The sequence below is a fragment of the Numida meleagris genome, chromosome 3 (genome assembly GCF_002078875.1).
Source record: "Numida meleagris isolate 19003 breed g44 Domestic line chromosome 3, NumMel1.0, whole genome shotgun sequence".
In the NCBI taxonomy this organism is placed as follows: Eukaryota; Metazoa; Chordata; class Aves; order Galliformes; family Numididae; genus Numida; species Numida meleagris.
The window spans coordinates 63,230,715-63,253,076 of record NC_034411.1 but is presented as its reverse complement, the minus strand read 5'-3'; the positions used below and the strand labels follow the sequence as shown (position 1 = coordinate 63,253,076).

At 41.1% G+C, this 22,362-nt stretch overlaps 1 protein-coding gene across 2 annotated transcripts in view; it reads left to right on the top strand.

The window, feature by feature from the left end:
• Window positions 1–22,362, top strand: part of DCBLD1 (discoidin, CUB and LCCL domain containing 1) — a 46,932-nt gene that overhangs the window by 4,293 nt on the left and 20,277 nt on the right. The window contains exons 2-5 of one of the 2 annotated variants that reach the window (XM_021391670.1): window positions 11,153–11,365; window positions 20,650–20,787; window positions 21,323–21,374; window positions 22,104–22,173. In XM_021391670.1, coding sequence (XP_021247345.1) covers window positions 11,153–11,365; window positions 20,650–20,787; window positions 21,323–21,374; window positions 22,104–22,173 — 473 coding nt within the window. Of the gene's footprint in view, window positions 1–11,152; window positions 11,366–20,649; window positions 20,788–21,322; window positions 21,375–22,100; window positions 22,174–22,362 lie in introns of both variants that reach the window. The other variant, XM_021391669.1, reaches the window with a different exon arrangement.

Genomic DNA, 22,362 nt, shown 5'->3' with positions numbered 1-22,362 from the left:
TCTGTGAAAATTGTGTGAGAGCTGAAGCCACATTTCTGAAGTTGGCTGGATGTAGGGAGGCTGCTGCTAGTTAAGAATTTTTTTTGCACTGTCTAGTTAAGCCTGGGGGCTGAGAGCATTATGTTAACGAAATATTTTGGTCCTTTGCTCCCTCTCTGTCTGTTGGTTCTTTGGGCAGAACCAGGACACGTCTCTCAGGAGTACCTCTCCAGCAAGCGGAGGCTCAGTTTGGTGACGGTGGGACTTTCTCCCTGAGCAGCATTTCCAGTCCCAGAGTGTCCTTGCTCATTATTTCCATTTCCCTAGTGGACTGAGGTTGCTGCCAGTGTAGCCCATGCTGTCCCTTTGTGTGGTAGGGGAAAGGGCAATTGCATGCAGCCCCTCCACTCTTTGCTCATCTCCATGGGGCTCCGGTACAGGTGTTTTCGAGCACCCTGAAGAAAGACAGGAATAAAAGGTGAAGGCAGAGCAGAGCAAGGCAAGAAACACAGATCCATGGCATCCTCTGTAAGGAGGATCTTCATTTCAGTATTTCCCGTCATGTTTGGGCTTGAGCTGCTACTATAGTTGCAGTGATTTCATCGGGCAGCTACCGGTTTGTTGTGTCATTCCTCCAGCCCAGGTTTAGTAGAGCTCCAAACCGTTCTTTCTTTCCTCAGCTGCTGCAGAAACTTTGTTTCTATCACAGCTTTGATCTGTGATTTTCAAGTTTCTGGCGCTCCCACCACAAAGGTTCAACAGTATTGGATTTCAGACTAACACTTTGACATTAAAGCCGAAGTCACATTGATGTCATCTTCCAGATGTTCATGTCTACTGAATTAAAATTGTTTGTTTGTTTTATTTCATATTACAAAAACACGTGGGAAATTCTGGATGCGATCCCTCTTGCCATACAAAGGCCTGTGTGTCCTGTGAGAAATCAAACAACCCCTTTCTTCATGGTGCCATGAGGAGAGACCTAAAAACTCTGGAAACATAGGTGGGCTTCTTCACCTCTCGGAACAGAATGGCTTTGTTATGCAGCTGAGCTTTGTTGTTGCAGCTGGGGTAGCTGTGCGGAGTAGGGATGTGCAACCTCTCCTTGAAACAGCTTACATCTATTTTACTCTGGTGCATTCCCTTTCTGTGTTGGTGGATTGCTTTCACTTAATGGTCAGCTATGCTTCCTGTGCAAAATGAGCTTGGAACATAAATAAGTCCACTGTATCCTCCAACTATGGGAAAATGTATTTTAACCTGTAAAGTATATTCTAAGATCCTGAGAGTCCCCTTCCTCTGGGAGGACTTCGCAGCAAGGTCCATGGCTAACACCAAGTCATTGCCCTCCCTGTCATCTCAGCTTGCTCCCCAAGCCAGGGTTTTGTTTTATCCTAGGTTTCCTGCATCAGGGAAGGGGAAATTGCAGTTGAAATGCTTGGGAGACAAAGGCTTTGTGCTCCTCCTGAAGGCTTTAAAACAGAATTTCAGTAGATAAGCTGTAACGCAAAGTGTTGTCATATACGATGAGAACCTGGGTGGTAATAATGTTTTCCAGCCTGAGTGAGTAGTCAGCACTTGCTGATAGATTAGGATTTTATCACGGGTGGAAGAAGCATAGTTAAACATGTATTGGAGAACATACTGATTTTCAAGAAGTGCTAATGCTTGTGCTTTGAAAGTAAATCTCCTGGTTTTCAGGAGAAATTCAGTCCTTCCTTCTCTAGGTGGAAAGCAGAATTATATTGTATCAAAATAAATTAGTAGCTGAGCAGCTGCACTGAAGAATTCACTCCTAAGATGAGTGAAAAACTGTGCAGACCTTTCTACCATACCCCGTTTCAAAATGTGAGAGCAAAATTGCTAATAAAAAATACAGTAAAATAATAGGAGAATGTGGGTTTGCAGTATAAGTAGTGTACACAGGGTGGTATTTATGCATTGCTTTTCACTTCTATTTGCAAATACATTTTACACAGACTCATAACATCACAGAAGATATGAAAGAGGCAGAAACAATGCTGTGGTTCTTACATAGCACCACAACGAATCATGTAGTACTTAAGTTAAATTGTGGCTGATTACATTTTAATTTTTTGATTTGAAATATCTCTCCCACCAGCTGGACATAACCACAACAAACCATGGAGACCACAATATTTCACGTTTTTCTGAGGCTGTGTGTGTACCTCTCTGTTCAGTGCTGTGGTGACAAGTACCAAGCAGGCTGATGGCATGGGAAGACTGAAGGAAAGCATTTCTTACCTTCAGTGCTCCAGGTCAGAAGCCTGCTGGTATGCATCTTTTACTGCATGTGTCTCTTAGTTCAGTTCATTTTTGTTTCCATTACTACGAGAGGCATAGGAAACTGCTTGTTGTTCAGATTGCAGTATTAATGATAGAAAGAGCTGGTTTCCTAGAAGTGAGGTTGACTGAGTCAAAAAGCGAAACAGAAAATTGAGTCTTGTGAATTAATAACAATTAGTGTTTCCATCACAGACCAATTAATTTTCTCACAAAATGTTTACCTTATGGATAATATAGGGCTTGCATAATTTACTTTGAAAAAATTATGTTTTCTGTTGTCCTTTAAATTACATTTCTCAACAAATCACGTGCTCAATCCAGTCATACAGGGAGGGGGGGAAAAAAAGCCAATGTGTGATTTGCTGGTAAGCCAGGACAGATTTGATTTCAAGAAAAGAGACCAGCCTTAACTGTTGGTAATTGACAGTCTTTCCTGGCTTGTATCACACTAACGAGGGAATTACACGGTAAAAATACAAGGCAAGGGGGTTCATCCTATCATGTTCAGACATTTCCTCTTACCCAAATTAAAGATGTTTTGAAATCTTGCCTTCCCACCTGCTACCTTAACAGGAACTGCTTCAGCCTCTCCTTAAACATAAGTCTCCAAATTTCCTGTCCCTGTGGGCTTGCCAGTCCTTCCCATGGCTGTGAATATTCCTATTCCTGTGCCGCCCAATAATCGAGTTTGGCCCTGAGCTTGCAGCATATGTTTCCCACACAGTCCTGGTTCAGTGAAATATACTGTAAGTTAATCTCCAGTAAAGCATAGTGAAGAGAAAACCTGGGAAAAAAAAAACAGATGGAGAAAGTAGAGCAAGCAATTTGCATATATATGATATGTCTCTCAGTTAAGATTAGCATTTCCTACTTAGCCTGAAAAGCTCTTGATAGAAATCCCACTACATGTTTGTCCCAAATTATGGGAACCACTGGAGGTACCCTAATAGAAGAACGAACCATCAAGCCTACTGGGCTCCATTTCATGTTGCTGAGATGCTGTGGGTGGAGGGACAGGAGACTCCCACCATCACCTCTATGGCACTGGAGCTCCACCAAGGCCTTCCCAGTAGCATGACCCCCTCCCCCTTACTAACTGCCCTTCAAGGTTCCTCCCAAGGGTGCAGGTACAGCCAGCAAACGAAGTGCTTCTGCATTCTCAGAGCCTTCTCAACACCTCTGCAATGGAGGATGTACACCTTGATGCGGACATGGATTTGTAAAGAGGCAGATATCTGATGGGGGGAAAAAGAATTCAACCTTGATTTTTGCAGAATGGGGACGTTATACTTACAGTTCCTCTGGAATGTCCATAAATATGTTAATCCATTCTCACATCTGTTCCCAAAACCATGCAGGCTAATAAAATGTTGAGGTGGCAAGTCACAGCAATATGTCACATTGTAAAAGAATGGCATTGATAAATATTAAATGAAGCTAAGCAGTGAATAAATAAATAAATAAGTTCTTTATTGTTGCAGCAGTTAGAAAGGCATAGAGAAGTTTTCTCACACCCACAGCCTCAAGATTGCTGAATTTAGAATGCTGAAAAGCAAATTCCAGTGCTGGAGCTCGCTTCTCCGTAAGACTACATTTGGATATTCTGCCTAAGTCCTGGAAGCAGTGCCTCAAGCCTGCTTATTTTTGACATGTACTCCAGTACTGTCTGTCTTTCACAGATTGTGATGGAACCAGATAGCTATCATGAAAAGAAAAGGCAAACTTAGTTTGCTACTGCTTCTGAGTATTCAACAGAAGCAAAGTGAGAGAACTGTGTGATGCTATTTAAAGTCTTGTATAAACCTTGTCCCTTACATGTTGCAGGATCTTGTTCTTTCCAGAATTCAGCAACTTCTTAATTCTGTGCCCTCATAAATAATTCAGAGGAAAGGGACTACCAAGGCTGTACCTGCTGTTCTCTCTTTCTGGTACTGTGATTTCTATGGCAATCTGAACTTGTCAGATTGGTCTTGTTACTTGTTCTCATGTGTCGATGTACTCAGGTGTTGCTAGGCTTCATGACACCAGTCCCCAAGATGTATATACAGAGGAGATGGTTGGTCTCCAGAAGGTTAAATGATGAAGTGGCAAAATTAATCAAATCTTTATGGACATGGAGAAACTGGAAGGGTTTCAGTATGTGGTGTTCTGGTTCACATTTGTGCTACTTTAGTTGAGACTTATTCTATTCCTCGTTAAGTTTGTAAGCCTGAATGCTGAGTGTAAATTTGACTCTTTAGTGAAACATGGCTTCCTGTTGGTGGAAGAAGTCGCTCATTGGGAGATTTCGACTTTCTTTCTACATTTTAGCAGTTAAATAAATGAGAGCTCAGATCTTATGAGATTTTCTTCTTTGCAAACTTCTGCAAGGGTACAGTAAGGGCTTCCAAGGGTGTTTGTGGCAGTCCAGTGAAGTAACTGCCATTGAGGTCAGTGCGGTTATAAGGATTTCCCTAGCTGCTGCCATATATATATGTCTCTGAAGTATTGCTAAAAACTTCTTTGGTTTTGAAAAATGGTGATATGGTTGGAAGCTACTTTGCTAGGTAAGAAACGCAAAAATGTTTGTGTGCGTTTGTTTTTTAAAAATATATACATATATACTTGATGGTGGAAATCCAACTGGTTACCACAATGACTTCCTGCATGCTCAAGGGCAGGGCATCCCTGGAGGTTTTTGCAGGCAAGCCCCAGGAAAAGCCAACTCCCAGCCCTGCCAAATGGCTGGGGAGGTGGTCACAGCTGAGCAGAGGGTAGGAATCTGTGATTTATAGAATCTCTGTGGAACCAGTTTGAAATCATTTGCTGCATTCTCATTGCTACTTTAAGAGAGACATTAAAGTAAATGATGTCTATGAGGAAGAGGAAAAAATGCATTGTTTGACCTCCTACTCCTTTCACATCCCTTTGAAGTTGGTAAGTAAATAATTTGGGCTACGAAATCAGCACTCTACAATGTCTCTTTGTTTCTTTCACTGCTCTACCTTCCCTTCCTGCCCTCTGCCCCCTCCCAGCACTCCTCACCTCCTGTATGTTTTGCTTTGGCAGCAAATCAGATGTTGCAGGGGACAGCTGCAGTGCAGGGGTTAAAATGTTCCCTGGGGACCCTATGGAGTAAAAAAAATGAGAATTCAATTCAGAGAAAAGGTTTTCACCATCATTATTTATTTTTTCATTTGCAGTAGGGCATACTGCATAGTGGGGGACTTGTTTTTTTTGAAAATGTATTAATACTAATTTAGAGGCCATGAAAGATTGCAGTCTTTTTTTTTCTTTCTTTCTTTTTTTTTTTTTTTTTTGTATTTTGGATTATGGACTTGCATTAATTTCCAGTAGTTTCACCATTTGAAAATACTCTTTGCAGTCTCCACAAAATGCTGTAAAGTATCTAAAGTTGGACTTCTGAAAAACACTGCTGTGGGTTTATATACTTCCTTACATACAGGGCCTGGCCAGCTGCTCAGCTGATGTGAACGGCATCTGGGCACCAACACCACCAGGAAGATGGTGTCGAGGACTGTTGTGACACTGCCCTTCATTCTTAATAGCCACTTGAGCCCATTGCCAGGAAAAGCAAAGAGGTTTGAGATTTTGTCATGCTCTGGAAAAGTGAGAGTTTTAGGTTCTGATAGCTTGATGACTTCTCTCTTTCATGACAATGGTGCAGCAAAGACCTGTGCTCCTGACCGGGTTAGTTGGTGGAGAAGTTAGAGGTGAGCTGCTGAACTTGGAGTTTTAACCACTCACAAAGCAGTAGAAGCACAAACCCACTTACTGTGCAGCATGCGTTACTCTTTTAGTGACAAAGGTCATAGAAACTGTATGAAAACCTAAATTTAGAGTTGTCAGACTGCATCAGTGGATTTGAATGAAACTTGGAAAAAACATCTTGGTTGTCCCCAGGTTTTTTCTCCTATCCGGTGTGATCAAGGAGGGCACAGATCTGATTGGAAAAGTCTAATTTCTTCTTTAGGTACCCATCTGTTTTTATGCATAACTCTTCTTTCAGGCGTGGGTGCAGAGCCCTTTCGCAACACTTATTTCTGTATCATTCAATTAGCTGGAGTTACTACTCTGAGGGAGAGACATGGATGATGAGATGAATTCATGTCTTCTGGTGGGGATTATCAGCAAAAACTTTCACTCAACTCAGTGGCATTTTCTTTGCTCTGTCCACATCCTCCTGCAGCTGTAGCTCTTCAGAAAACACTGACTTTTGGATGAATCCAGAATATAGGATCTGGCAGACAAGCTCCGTGCTCCCGGGAGCAGGAGGAGAGCAGGCTGGAAGCTCTCTGCTCAGGCCTCTGTGCGGGTGTGGAAAGGTGGGGAGATGGTGGTCACCTTGTCCCAGGTACCTCCGTGAAGGCAGGCTGGCATCCAGACAGGAGGGATGGGGCAGAGAGAGAAATAAGGCTGCTGGGGGGCATCATGGTTTGGGAAGGCAGCTGTGGCCAAGGGCAGAGTGGCAGTGGGAGCTGATAACCAGACGAGAAATGCTCTCACCCAGAGGGTGGTGGAGTGTGCGGGACCGGCCGTGTGCCTGAGCATGCTTGGGTATAGCACGTATTTAGCACTGGAGCGAGGCCAAGCCTGTTATTAATTGCTTTGTGAACGTGAGTCAGAAGGATGAAAAAGGCAGCTGCTTTCTGCCAGGATATTGTAGCAGTGCTTTTGAAAACACACTTTGATATCATGGCTTGTAACCATTTTGTAGTTGGCAATATAAACATCGTTCAGTAAAAGCTCCAGTACATGAGAGATTCTGTTGCAGTTATATGAGAACAGCCTCTTCTCTAAGGCAGAGTGCTCTGCTGTGTAGCCAGGGGTGGGCAAGCCCAGGACTGCGAGCCTGGGGCTCGTCCTGTGAGCTGGCTGTGGGAGGAGGCAGGAACAATCAGGCAGCCGACCATGTAGTACTGGATGGCAAGAGGGCACACTGAGGAACTGGAGCTGTTTCCAGGGAGATCCAACTCTGCTGCTTCTGAGACCACCACTCTTCTGTGAAAGCTGTCCCCTTTGGAGCCACAGTATGTGTGTGTGGGGATATTCCTGTGGGCAGCTCGTGTGCTTGTTTGTGGCTGCAGGTTTTATCACCTATGTCCCGCCAGGCCAAGCCCAGGTGTGGCTGCTCAGGGGCACTCCCTTTACCTTGCCTCACACACATCCACCACACAGGCATCTAAGTGGTGGCAGTGGTACCACCCAACGGTACATGCCCTTCCCCTCTCCACGGGGGCAGTAGCATGGTCCCTGCCCTGATGTCCTCTGGTGAAACCCGGGTTGGGCATTACACATACAAATGGTTCTCGGCAAAGACAAGGGGCAAGCAGGGGGCCCAGCTTCTGCAGCAGAAGGAGCTTGTTGCGGCTCAGTCCAGATATTTCCACCCTCTCCCACAGGAGACTATTTTTATCTTCATGGTAAACAATCTTAATTCTAGTGTTGTGTGATCTCCCGTGCAACCTGAGTGTAGGCCAATGGGCCCTCAATGCAGTGGCTGCAGTCTTGATCTTCATTCAAGTGCCCATGAGAATGCAGTTTACAAAGCATGTTTGATGTGCTTTTGGTAACTCCTGGTGCTGAGGGGAGATTTTATGAAATCAAAGCATGTTTTGGCTTTCTGGCTTGTGAACGCCTTCTGCTTAAATATTTTGCTTAGCTTCAGTCCAGTGGGAAGCCATGAAACCAGGATGTCTGCGGCAAGGCTATTAACTGCTTCCCAAATAAGGTAATAGAAAGCAGCTCCTAAAAGCAATGCTAAATGAAGACTTAGTGTTAGCAAGAAACCCTGCATTGAACTGACCGGTTAAATACACCTATTTCCATTCACAAGAGCTGTGCCTATAGGAAATAATGTGATACGAGGAACTTAAACCATTGCATTTAAGACTCAATGTATTTGAGGTTTGGTCAATGCATTTATATTGAAAAGCAAAATTTCATGTAGAAAATAACAATAAAACCAAAACTAATAACACACTTGTTCACATTTTTAATTTGAAAAGATGAAGAAAAAATATTTTTTCAATTCCTTTCAATTTCCTCAATTTTTGAGCCTTTGATAAACAGTAAGTTGTATTTATAATTTTTTTTTCTACTTGTAGTCATTAAATGTCTTTGAATGAATTATCTGAAGCAGATTTTTATTCTGCCTTCCCTCTGTGCCTTCAGACTCCTTCCCTAGGGTGCATTTTCAAGCATATTTCAGTGTAACATTTTTCTTTGCTCTGGTAATCCTGCTGAGAAAGTCAAAATGTAAAGCTGGAGTCAAAAGTGATAGTTACTAGGGCTTGGCCTGACTTGGGGCATTGCTTCAGCTCCAGTGGCTGATGCACTTTTGCCATGACCTTTTCCTTTGAGGCAAACAGGCAGAGCAGGGGCAGTGAGGGATTTCACAAGTTCAGGACAATGCTGTGCTTGCCTCTTCATCAGCTATAGTGCCTGAATGACTGTCCTCTCCACATTACACAAGTGAAAAGCTGGAAAATAGCATTTATGCTATCTTAGTTCTAAAGATGTTCTGGTCTTACTACATTTCAGTGCTGCCTCAAAGACGAATTTTTAAAAAAGGAGTTTCCCTGGGGACAAGACCTTGTATAACCTGCAAAGAGGAGGATGGCAGGCTGAGGTCTGTGCAGTTTTCCCTGTACACTTTCTGCAGAAATTTAGTGCTCTGTGACCTGTATGGTTGTCAGCATCTTACTATGATAGCGATGTCTTTTCAGTGTTGTGAGGAGAGTTGTACCACAGAGAATCCTTGAGGTTTTACTGAGGTGGCACAGGCCAGAACAAACCCACTGAGATGAAAGCCAGGCAAACACTAGACTTTCGGTTTTAAGGAGTTCATCCCCATGATATCTTGTTGTGGCTGTTTAACTTTTTCCTTCATTTTCCCTTTTCCCTCTCCATCAAGGAAGGGTTGCGAACCAAGCTCCAGACTGTGGTCACTTTGTTTTCAGCAGCCCAACTAAAATAAATGCTTACTGATAGAAACACAACGATTAAGTAAGGACCATGGGTAGCTCTTTTTTACTACACGGACCACAGGATTGTCCCATATCCTGCTGGAAGTGATCTGGTTTCACACTGCCTGCACCTCCCTGGGTCAAGAAAGTTGACAGCATATGTATTGCATCGCTCCTTGTATTTTAATTCCTGCTGAAGAAAGTTTCCATTAAAAGGATGATTTTCTCAAGAGACCGGTTCGCCTTTTGTTTTTAGTATTTTCCTATGCATTCTAAAATCAAAGGAGCTAGGAAAACAACATTTAACAACAGGTATTTTTTAGAATATATCAACAAAGAGATCTGAGGAACCATTTTTAGTGTGTTTCATGGTGATACAATTTTGGATCTGTATCTCTTATTCACCTCTGTTCCAAGCGTAAACCTGTGACAGAATTAAATAACAGGCAACAAAGCCAGAAATAATGATAACGCTTCAAAATAAACGCTGTTGCCTGTGAATAAGCAGTTGAGTGAGATTCATGAAATGGCAGTAATTATATAGTCGCAGGGCAACGTTTGATACCTCCCAGAATTGTACATTTCTTCATCAACAACTCTTTTCTAGCTTTTCACCTTTCAAAAATCTTATAAAATCTGAAGCTTATTCTTTTGAGTGAATGTGGAAGAAAACTCAGGTAGTAATTAAAACAGCCAGATCAAAACAGTTTAACCAAAACATCCCCAAAAGTGAAATTCTAAGCAAATGTGAATTCCCAGCTCTCCAGGATTCTGTTTCATTAACACCTCTAGAATTAGTTTTGATTTTGTAGTGTTAAAGGGCAACAGCGTACAAGACCCCTATAGAAAGAGTCTCTGTGCTCCACCTGACCTGAAACTGAGGGCTGTTATATAAACACAGATGTGGCACCAGTTTCACTAATGTAAGAGTTTCCATTTTTTCAAGATTCAGCATAATGAAATGACTTAAGCTTTAACACATAAATTTTACATTACTAGTACACTTTTAAATAGTTCACTAAGAATTTCTTCCTCTAGTAGCCAAGGTCTTCTATCTGTCACCTGCTTCCTTCCCCTCCATGGACACATCCTGTTTTCCATGTCAGTCCCCACATCCCCCCTGTATTTCCATGGACCTTTTCCTGTTGTCCTATGCTTCTGCAGCTGCTCCAAACCTGAGCTCACCCCTTGCCATGAAATTCCACTTTGCCGTAGTCCCAGCTCTCTGCCCACGCTGGAGTGGGCTGGGTGAGCACCTATCTTCTCCCTGCCAGCAGCAAAAAGCAGTGCTGACTGCTCTGGGAATGCTGCCGTGAAGTAGCTTGCATGTTTTGCTGAGGTCGCCCATCCCACCATTTGCGTTTACCTTGTCCCCAGTGCTTTTTGCATTGTGCAAGCAGAGCAAGAAAACCAACAACAAAGTAAGATGAGTCAGGGCTGTGACAGTATGTGGTTAGGTCACGTCTGTGCTCTCATGCATGATTCTGTTGCTTTCTCCCTGATGGCTCCTTACACGGAAATAAAGTGTGGGATGATAATTGGGAAAAAACTGTTTGAGGAAGGATCCTACCTATTACATGTGAAATTGCATCCTTAAGGTTTCAGTAGGGTTTGGCTGTAAATCAAAACCATAGTCTGTTTATACAGAACTGTCAAATACTCTTCAATTCATGAGTATTTCTAGCCTTTTTTGCTACTGCTTTGCAAGATAAATATGACTCCATTTATTTTAATTACTTGTTTTCCAACAACTGCACAACTGAGGTGGAGTATTACAAAATACTTTTTAAGAGAGTGGTATGCATTTGAGATGGTTTTGTGGTCAGCATTTTATTACATTTTTTTATTTATTGAGGAATACATTTTGTTTTTCTTCCTTGGTTCTCCTTCTGCTGCAGGAGATGGATGTGGGCATGTGGTCATGTATCAGGACAGCGGGACCCTGGCTTCTAAGAACTATCCCGGGACGTATCCAAACTACACACTTTGTGAAAAGAAAATCCAAGTACCTCAGGGAAAACGCCTGATCTTAAAAATTGGAGACCTGGATATTGAATCACAGAAGTGTGAATCCAGCTACCTTACCATCCTGAGTTCTTCAACACTGCACGGTAAGTCAAAGCAAGTAATCTCCCCTGCATCTATTTCCTGATTAGTCCAGGCCTTGGATGAGATAACCTCTGCTACTGCTACCTGTTTGTCACCAATAACCTTTCCTAACATACAGTCTTTAATACTTCAGATATTAAATGCGTGCAGCCAGTCTGCATTTGAGTAAGCAATTTGCACAAGAGGATTAAGTGTATAAACATGCTGTAACTGCGCACTTAGAACAATAGAACAACAAAGTCCTCCCAAGGGGACCTGAGCCCTTCCTCAAATCGGTTTTCCCAGCCAGCTGCTGCTGGGACTTTTTGATCTGCTCTCTTAAAGAGTCAAACTGATGCTCAGGTCAGTGAGCCCTTTTCCTGAAGTCAGGTTGAAGTCCAGGCAAAGATGTGGAGCTGCGAGGAATCCCATAACGGTGGAAGAAACTCGTGATTTGTGAGTCCATAAGATTTTGCTAGCTGGGAGCAGGCTATAGCCCTTCAGTCAGCTGAGGTTGAATGTGCTATACTGGACATTACAGGCAAAACAGATTCAGTGGAAAAAGTAAGTGAAGAGGTGAGCTACACCAAGCTGTCAAGGTGACCCAGCTCATTGCTTGTCTCAGTGCAGTATGTGGCTCTCCCAAGATCAGGTCTCATAATAGTAAAGAGAGATGATTGCCTTTAATTCATGAAAATGGTAGGCCTATAACTCATCTGGTAAGATAAGATCAGGTGAAGTATTAAAGCCTCTCTCACAAATGAAGGTAAAGGTAATTATTACTTATCATGAGGGATGTATTACATTTTGAAGCAGCCTTCAACAAGAGCGAACACCGACATGCTCATATCTAAGCCTTGCATATAGCTTTATTTGAGGCATAAGGAATGTTTCTGTTTGTGCCCCTGGATTTATTTATTTATGTTTACGTTCATATGCCTGTAAGAAAGGAATTCTGTTCACTTGAAGCACACTGTCTGTACTTGGCAGTAAGTGATACAGGTTTAGTAGTGCATTATCATAACTTTGAATGATTTTTACTGATATTACCTTAACAATTCAAATCAAAGACTTATCTAAGAAATAAGGATAAATCAATATATTGGTTTTTTAAGTGAAAAATGAAGCCTGAATTCTAATTCAAATTTTGGCTCCTTACACAACAGCCCCAAGGCATCTTCACATAATCCAGTCTTGCAGCCATTCAGCCCACAAACATAGAATGCTGGTGTATTATGCAATCAAACCCATGTAATGAATTTCTTTAAAGTGTTCCCACACCCATTTTCATACCTGATTAGTAATGTCTGATGCATGTGGACTATAATTTGCATCCTCTGTAACGAACTGCACAATTAGCAGATTTTGCTCTATCTGATTAAACAGGTTTTACAGCTTAAGCAGACATGCTATCTGTAATGGTTTTTGTGGTCTACAGCTTGCCGTAGGCTCTCCTACATACAGAGTCCTCTCTTTATATTCAGGTAAATCCATGCAGTGAGGAAATCGCACTATATGCAAAAGTTCACTGTACCACTTGTGTTTTAAAGGACACAGGAATTCACAGATGAGATTAAGACTTCTCTCAGTGCGTTGTTTCAACTGTTTTGCTATAGTTATAGAGTTTAATCTGCACTTATGTAAGCAAAAGGAGCTCTGTGAGTGGGCACTGCTAAGCACATTCAGTCCTGTGAGGTGTCCTTTCAGGTGGCTGCATCTCAGCCCAGATTTCCTCTCTGCAGCTCTCCTCTCTTCCATGAAGCAGGTTGGTATCTTCATCCAGGAAGATATTGACCTTTGCCATTGAATTTTCTTAGTAGGATGGTGGAGATCTGAAAATACTTTGCAGGCATTGGAGCTTCCAAGCAGTTAAAAATTAATGTTTGACTGTTCGGGGATGTCTGTACCAGACCTGGGCTTAAAAAGGAAAATCTAAAAAGCTAAGTGTGAAACCTGGCTGTGTGAACATTACTCATACTTCAAATTAGCCAGGCAGCCTCTGCTCTTTAAGGAATGCAGTTATCAGGAAATAAGGTCCAAAGGGAAATATGTTTTAAATACTACTCTCATCTCTTCAATTCAACAGAATACAAGACAGGCAGTATCAGTATGCATACAACACTTTGTTGAGGAATACATCTGAAGCCTGGAAAAATGGACAGAGGCAAAGCACCACACCATGTGCATGTAAATGCATTAGCGTAAGCAAGTCTTCTGATGACGAAGTATTCTGTCCTTTCATGTTTGTCCCACTTGTCTTTATATATAACCGTGATTCATTCATCGTAATGATCTCCTGCCGGGATTCATGGAATACACAAGGAGTAACTCAGTTCATGTCTGGGGTATTTGTGTCCCATGCACCAAAGGGAAACTGTTACAAACAGACAAGTGGATATATGTTAGCCAGGTGATTTCTTTGCTTTAGCTAGTCTGTGACTACAGATTAGGCAAAAGTACACTGATATGAGAGATGTATTTAAGTTCAGGGCATTCATCCCATCTTGTACACTGACCCAGGAGTACTCTGGATTTAATTCCTTCCTAGAATAATGCGCAGCACTGAGTATGTTGATCTACTAAGCCTCCCCACTCGGATGGAACACAAACTTTACACTACAATTCTCGCTTTTGATACTTCTCAGCCTTGATGAACCTATGAAGGCAGCCATTGCATTTACATTTCCATGATATTGCCATCAGAAGATGGTCATTAAATAATCTTAATGAAGCTCTAAAACTGGAGCCATAACGTGGCTGAACACTATCTCAGGGTTATTATTCTTTCCACTGTTTCCTTTGAGGTTAACTGGAGGAACGACGCGGTAGTAAGCCTTTTCCTTTCAACTGCCGGCTTTCCATCCAGACTTAGATGTGAAAACATTAATCATCAGTCAGTAGAGGTAGAGTAACACCAGTTTTGGTGAAACTGAGTCACCTTTGTCTGACAAATCCTTAAATGTTAACACAACTCAGCACATGTTGTCTCTGGGAGAAATAAATACAGTGTCCCTTTTCAAAGGCACAGGTTTGCCCTGAGTGAAAATAGAGTGGATTCTTTCATTTGTTTCTTCTGTTTTCCCCACAGAAGAGATCTAGAATAGAAAATAACATAAAGCACGTTTCACAGTGTGGATAGGGTGCAGCCTTCTCTGAAATGCTTTTCTTCTAGAGTTAATTGCATTAGCTGAGCATATTAAAAATACCAAGCTCTGAAAAGAGCTTCTGATTTTTTAATTAGTTAAAGGGATATGTGAAAACAAGATTAACCATGTGGTCCCTGTAGTTCTCAGGAACACAACAGCCATTGCTACACCACTTATGAACATATTAACAGAAATATTTTTAAGGCTTGACAGGAATGGCTTTTGCTCAGCTTCTTTTTGTGACTGTCAGATTTCTGAATCTCTTTTGACCCTTTTTCCTTGCCTTTTTCACTCTTTCCTCAACTAATGGCTTAGTATTTTTTCCCTTAATTTTGTGAGGTGATCATAAGTCTTTGATTGGAGAGAGATTAAAGAACAGATAAGTGCCTTCTTCCATTCACTTACAGTCAGTAGGAGGTTGATGTGTTCCTCTGGGGTGGATGTCAGATCTGCTGAGTGACTAGTAATAATTTGGAGAGTTAACGCAGTTAACTTCTTGCATAATTTGTACTCAGTAACTAGTGTGAAATAGCAAGAGAAATTACTGGAAATGCTCCTTTCTCCCCGCAGCCAGTCACTGATGGTTGTTAGGAAAACAGCATTCGCTGATGTGTGTGTCTGCTGGCTGCTGAGAGTGAGCGTGCATGTGTGTGTGCAGGAGAACCAAATGCCTTCCAGTGTCTCACACCTGTCATCATGGCAAGAGGGGATTCATCGAACCACCCTACTTTACTACGGAATGTAATAAGCTTCTTTCTTGAACAGAGGGTGCGCCCAGGCTTCTTTTTCAGTCCTCAGAGGAAACTTGTTATTGCAGTATTGTTTCTGGTATTTCAGGAAATCCAGTGAAATGCCCAGACAAGTCCTCACTGAAGATGAAGTTGAGCGGTTTCTTAACAGTCAAAACTCTGTTAACAGTTGGGTTTCGCCTGAATGGTTACAGCAGCTTTCAAAAGATTTACCTGTAAAACAAGTACTCTGCTTTTCTTTTATCCAGTGACCTCATATTCCTTTTAGATTCATAAATTCTATTGTGCATTTTTCTGTGTTTTTTGTTAAACAGGTACAACTCTTTGCTAAAGATTCCTAACTGTGGCTGGGCTTCTGTCTTTGGGTTTAGCTAACACCACAGGCATGGTGTCAGGTGAGGTCAGGCAGGCAGACTTACAGCCTGGAGAGCAGGAGGCCTTGGCTCTCCATTTTTAAACTGCAGTTAGTTACTTCTTCTACCTGACTGTGTGGTGGCCTTTTTCTCTCCTTCATCGCCATCTTTGGCAACCCTTTGGAAGCACTAACTGAAAGTTTTATTTGTTTTTCCTAAAACAAGTAACTCTTAGACTTATTCTGAAGTTAGACTGTGTTGCGCAGTGTTAAATGCTGAATAACCAGACTGTCTCACCCTGAGTAACAGATGTGACTTCCCTATCAACTCATATCTACTGAGCATCAAACACCACCTTCATTGTGTCCTGCACAGAGGAGGCTTCTCTTCTCCTCTCTTTCTTGGTAGTGGGAGAAGAAGAGTTACTGGCTATGCTCCGTCATTGCTTATGAAAGTGAAGCATTTATGTGAATGTGGGATGGAGACAAATTTCAAAAATGCATGTTTTCATACAAGAGATCCTTACAGTTTTTGTGAGCTGTTTGTGTAAATCTTTTACACACTGGCTGAGTTTTTAGCTCTGAAATGATGCAGTCATAATCCATGTTCATCACATCCCCTATCCTTCTCCAGCTATTGAGGTACCTCAAAAACTACAGAAACAAGCAGCATGTAGGCATTGCTGCTTGGTGTGAGAGAAGTGAGCCCTCTGGTAGAGCACTTCTTAAGGGAAGTAGAAAGAATAAAGGAACACAACTCTACAAAATGACCTCAGGAAATGTTCCAGAGTCTGGCTGACAGCAGAAGTAAACTAGACTTGATAAAAACAGACAATGCTGTAAAGATCATCAGATTTGCAAAACAATGCTATTATCAAAAAGACAAAAGTGGTAGACTATTGCTAACATTTTAAAAACAAACAAAGCATAAAATAACTTCTTTGGTCTCCAGAGGAGGCAGCCAAAGGATATACATGAGACCATTTACTGTGTACTTCCCAGAACATTAATACTGCTTGGAGACAATAATTTCAAAATAAGAGTATTTCATTTAAGCGACCTAAACCATATCAGAAGATCAAGAGTTCTGAAAGTAAGGCATTAAAAGTTAATTTAATTATAGAGAATATTGAATTAGGAACATTCAAAATCCATAAGCCCCTAATAGCTCTCCTGCAGAATTTAAAAAATACATATATATTAATGAATCTGAAGTGAACGGACGGAACCACAGTTGTGTCAGCTCTTCAGCGAGACACCAAAAAAAGAAAGGCCCTGATACGTAGATATACTAATACTGAAGTATGGAGAACACCTACTCAATTTCATGACATGTAGCACATCTGTTTATTAAATCAAAATCTTTCCTTTGTTCTTGGTAAACAAACCAAACAACCCTGCCTCCTCCTTACCCTAGGAGACACCCAGCAGAGTCACTGAAAGAGGAAGCAAGGAGAGAGATCAGCATTCATGACTCGTTTTTCAAGCTGAGTATGCAAAGCAACCCACCTCACAACTAACATTAGAAGATGAAAAACTGATAACGTGATCTGGCAGTTTTCAAAAGGAATCTTAAAAACTTCTGGCATAGTCCCAAGTTTAGAAATTAAATGCTTATCCAGAGTCAAGTCCAAATGCTGCAATAAAAGTTAACAAGGCCTTTAAATGAGTTCCTCCCTTTTAAACCAGGCACAATCCAAAGCTTTCTCCTTCATCCCTCTTCTCCAGTGAGGTTGTTCAGTACTCATGTAGACAGCCTGTCAACAGACCCTATGTGGAATAGACAGGGAAAAGAGGGAGGATGTTTGAGTCTTACAAGTTGATGATAAAGTCGTATTTTTGATATATGATCTTGTCACCTCAATTGCAAGTGGCAAATACTGCCTAGGAAATATAGTTTTCAGTTTAAGTAGAATTGCTACAGGTGCTGATGGGTTTTAATCTAGTAATGTCTATAAAATCTCCCAATATGTATATTCAAAGGGACACTAGGTATGTCAGTGGAGAGCAAATACGCTGGGTGCTACTGTGTGTAGAGAAGGTGCATCTCATTCAGGCACATAGTGAACTAAAATGTCACAAGTCTGGGAAAGTATGATTTCTCTGGCTTTACAGTATTAAAACAAATGGAGAGCTGCTGTGCTGGAAGTGCACAGGAAAGAGTACATGTGGTTAAAAGCAGTCTCATTACTTTTCTGAAGGAAATAAGAAGTGAAAGCATAAAATTCTCTGATCAGTCAAAACTGAGCCTAAAGAACTGTCTTGACCTTCAGAAAGTTTTACTTAGTAAGAATTATCAGTTTTCACATGGGGAATTTCTTGAAAGGCTGTTGGTGTAAAATGAATTGGTTGTGGGGAAAATGAGAATCAGAGGTCGAAAGGTCACTGCAAAAATTAGGCAAAATGGAGAGATTGTCTGCTAAACAGAAAACCATGTTATTGAGTAAATTAAATGTGCTTGCGTTGGTCACTATTAAACACTGAGGGGAAAGGAATGATGCTTTTTCAAAAAACTGGCTGCATGTTTGTAGTTCTTTCACGTAGTAAAGCCAAAACAGTATCTAGAAGAACAGCAGTAGGTATGTGAGGTGGTGCTTTTACCTTTTCTAAACCGTAGTTCTCAGTGCTAATTTCTGTATTTCATGGCATGCAATCAAGCTTTACTAGATCTCGTGGAAGTTTGACAACCTGGCTGTGTACTGCTGATATTACCTGAATTACTGGGAAGAATTGTGTTGAAATATTTTGCAAGGCTTCATCTGTTTGCAATGAGAGAACAAATGAATGTTTTCTGGTATTAATGTCTGCCTCTTTTAAAAAAAAAAAAAGTCTACATAAATAGGTAATTGATAAACTTTTGGAAAGTATTAATTTATTCAGTGGTTACTGTTTCTTGCTTTTATATCCTTTATGTAATTAGTCCTAAATCCCCTTAGTTTTGAGCTACCACACTGGTCTCTGGGTACACCAGAACTACCCTTGACAGAACTAGGAGATAACCATAGATTTGTAACCCTTACTGGATTTATTACTTAACAGTATAAACTTGTCTTCAGGCATTGCATGCTGATTTCTTAAGCTGATTGTTTCTGAATTATTGGTTTTCATATTATACAACTCTATGAGTCTAGACTTTCTTATTTTATCATTTTTACTTATGTCATGTGATTTGTTTGTATAATTACCTGGAACACATGTAGACTTGCTACTGGAGGAGACAGCTAACGCTGACCCAGCCGGTGTGTGGTTGAGTGAGTCAGCAATCAAAATGATACCTACAGAGTAGATATGTCATTGTTAATCCCTGCCAGGGAAAAAGCGAAAGAGCATTGGTGGGAAAATATGCAGTCAGTCCGTGAGAGAAGAAAAGGACTAATGCTTTCTCAGGTGTTTCGTTTTGAAGAAGCACAACACCTTCCTGTCTTCTCCCCTTTCTCTCTGTCTCTCTTCCACTACTTTGGAAGAAAAATAAAGTTCTAAGTTAGCAGTTCTCCCACTGCATTCTGACACAAAAGACTCTCCAGTAAACCACTTGTGCAGTTGTCTGGTGTGACACAGTGTCAAATGCTGTCTTTTTGATAAGTTCATTTCCTAAGCGATTTGTTTAACCCTTTTTATAGATATTGTTTTCTCTGACTAAGTCATGAGTCATTTTCAACACAGGAGTACTCGAGGGAAATGTCACAATTGTCACTTGTTTTTCTGCCTGCCTGGCTTTGCCTTATAATTTTACAAGCCAAAAGACAGAATCTGTCCTTTAATTTGTCCCCTTCTGCTGACAGCTGGCTGTCATTGCCTCTGACTGGGCTACTCTACCGGATGATCTCCTAGCTGCTATAAGGCTGATTAAGTATTTGGGAAAGACCCCCCCAGGAGTATCAAACAAGATGAAGAGGCACCTGTTCAGAAGACTCATCAAATTTGTGCTGTACTTTGATTGTAATTTCTTGTAATCTCAGTTCCAAGGTAGGAAAGTATCCACCACCAAGAAAATGAGATTGTCCTGGAAAAAATCAAAGGGATCACTTTCCATCCCGAGGTCTTCCTTTAGTATACAAAAGCTATTATACTTCTCAACAGAATAGATGGTCTGAGGGTTTCTAAGGAGAAAAGTATTTGCCATTTTACAAAACCTCTTACTGGCAGTTTATATTGTAAGCATCCCCTTAAATTCAAAGTGTATCCAAACTGCTTTTGATTTCCTGTGTCCTCTGTGCTTGTGAGCAGCAAGAGACGAGTGTTTGCACCCAGGTGTGGTGATGGAAGGCGAGACTATGGCAATTTCAGAAGAAAGCTCCCCTCAGGAAGTGACTTCTGAAGAAGCAAAAGTAATTGTGAGAGTCCCAGACACGCCTGCTGGGACAAGAAAGGAGTGTCCTGAGGAGTGCTCTGAGATACTGCAGTTGCTAGTTATAAAACTATTACCTAATTCGACGTAGGCACAAGAGTCGTGTCTCCTTTTCCTGCCCCCTTCCTGTCCCTCTTTACTTTGTCTTAAACTCAGGAAATTTAAACTATATATTTCAATGGACTAGTGATGTTTTTAAAAGGCAAATTAATGTAGAAATTTTTCAAGTAAAGCAGTTCTTCCTCATGAACTTCACACACTGCACACACATCCTTCAAGACCAGGTGTGCAGTTTGTGATCCTAAGCTTTTCAGAAGAGCTGCTATGCTGAGGCATTGGGCTAGTTTACCTACCAGACCCTGTGTAGATCCCTTGGATTGCCTTTCAATGTTCATTCCGTTCTTTTCTCTCCTGAGTTACTGCTGTATTTAAGAGCACTGTACTACAAAGGTGGAAGAGTATTAATCATTTTCTTGAGGTTTATGCGATGAGAGATGTTAATGCTAGAATTTATGCCATGAAGGGACAATTGGATTCTTGCCATTCTTTGTCAAGGTAACTTTGGAGCTCGTACCCATAAAGGACTGAAGCTAAAACCCTTTTTTCAACATTTGGATTGGTACTGAAGGAGTTATGAAATTCCTTGTTTATCACAAGAATATTCTGGCCTAACTATCTCACCTAAACTCTGAAATTTTCATTCCGTCTGTAGGGCCCTACTGTGGTAATATGATGCCCGTCCCCAAAGAAATCATTCTGGACAGCAACGAAGCAACTATCCACTTTGAGAGTGGATCCCATGTGTCAGGACGAGGCTTTCTGTTGTCTTATGCCAGCAGTGATCATCCAGGTAAAGCACTGTTTCTAAAAGATTAGCAGCATAGTCCTCTCTATTTCATTATCTTCTCTATGCACAGACTTTGGCTCATACGTTTGGTCCTAAATATTTTCAGGTATCTTATTAGCATGAAATATCATCTTTTTGGTAACATGTGTGCAAGGAGCAACTGTAACATTAAGCAGATATAACAGCTGCTGAAATCTTACTTAGATAATTTGCAGAACAGGCCTGGTGAAACAGAAAATGAGAACCCTCCGTATTCAGGGCTTTTACCGCACAGTGATAGGATGAAGAGATCGGAGAGGTGAAGAAACAAAATCTACATTTAATATTCTGGGGGAGGTGGTTCCTATGCATCTTTGTTGAAGGTATGTAAAATAGGAGTAGAAGTGAGGGATGAAAAGAATGAGGGAAAACCATAGCTGTTGTTTTATCTCCAAGTATTATACAGAGAAGTCTTCAAATGCAATTTCATGTTTAGACAAACATTTTTCTATATTTCTACACCTTGCAACTTGGATTGACATTTGTAAACTTTCTGCAGATCTAATCACATGTCTGGAACGAGCAAACCACTACACAAAGACTGAATACAGGTAATGAAGGTCTATATCTCTCTTCACTTGTTGATTACTTTTCTGTGTCACGTGGTCCAATTGCTGTAAAATGTCACGTAAGACTTGTTCAGTCTTAGTTTTCTGGAAAAGTGATTTTTTTAAAACTAAAATACTGCAGTAGTGTCAGGCCTCATTCTGTGAAGCAGTAGTGCAGAATGGAAATCTGCAGCCAGGAAAACAAGAGAATATTGTTACAGAGCTCTCAGCAATCCTCATTTGGGAATGCATGCATATGGTATATGTAAAAAGAACTTCCACTTTGAAATTCAAAGTAGCCTTGAATACCACGGCATCTCCTGAGAGCAGATCATGCCTCAGCTGATAAAAGATCATCTGAGGACAAGCTATAATTTCTGGGCTCCTTGATAGGATTTGAAATGGTAATTAATTGTACTTTGCTGGTTACTTGCCTGGATGTGTATGCAGACTTCTTATCTGGGCTGAAAGCTTGAGTAATAACATTTCTAGAACAACAGGATTGAACAAAACGCACTTGAAGAACTGCCGTTGTAGTTCTTTGTGTGCTGCTATGCGCAGTCCACTCAAGGGCACTTCTATTTACCTTTTGTAATAACTAATGAACAATCAGCTAGAACGTACTGCTGAAGTATCTATGGGTCTGAGAGCATTTCTTTTGCACAGGTTTGTTTCTGTGTATCATCATGCCAGTCCAGGTTTTAAACAAGCCTTATTCTTTTACTACAGCAGATACTGTCCTGCTGGCTGCAGAGACATAGCAGGTGACATTTCTGGGAATATAGAAGAAGGATACAGAGATGTAAGTACCCAAAATGAAGAGAGGAAATTTATAAAAACAGAAAAGGCAATCAATTGCTTCTGTTGCATAGCACAACTTGGTTTCAGTATTTGCCATTTGGCTTTTTTCAGTAGTCCTTCTCAGCTGTGTTACATTTTACTGTCAGTCTATTAGTATGTTATCAGTGTACACCAAGCAGGTACTGAAATA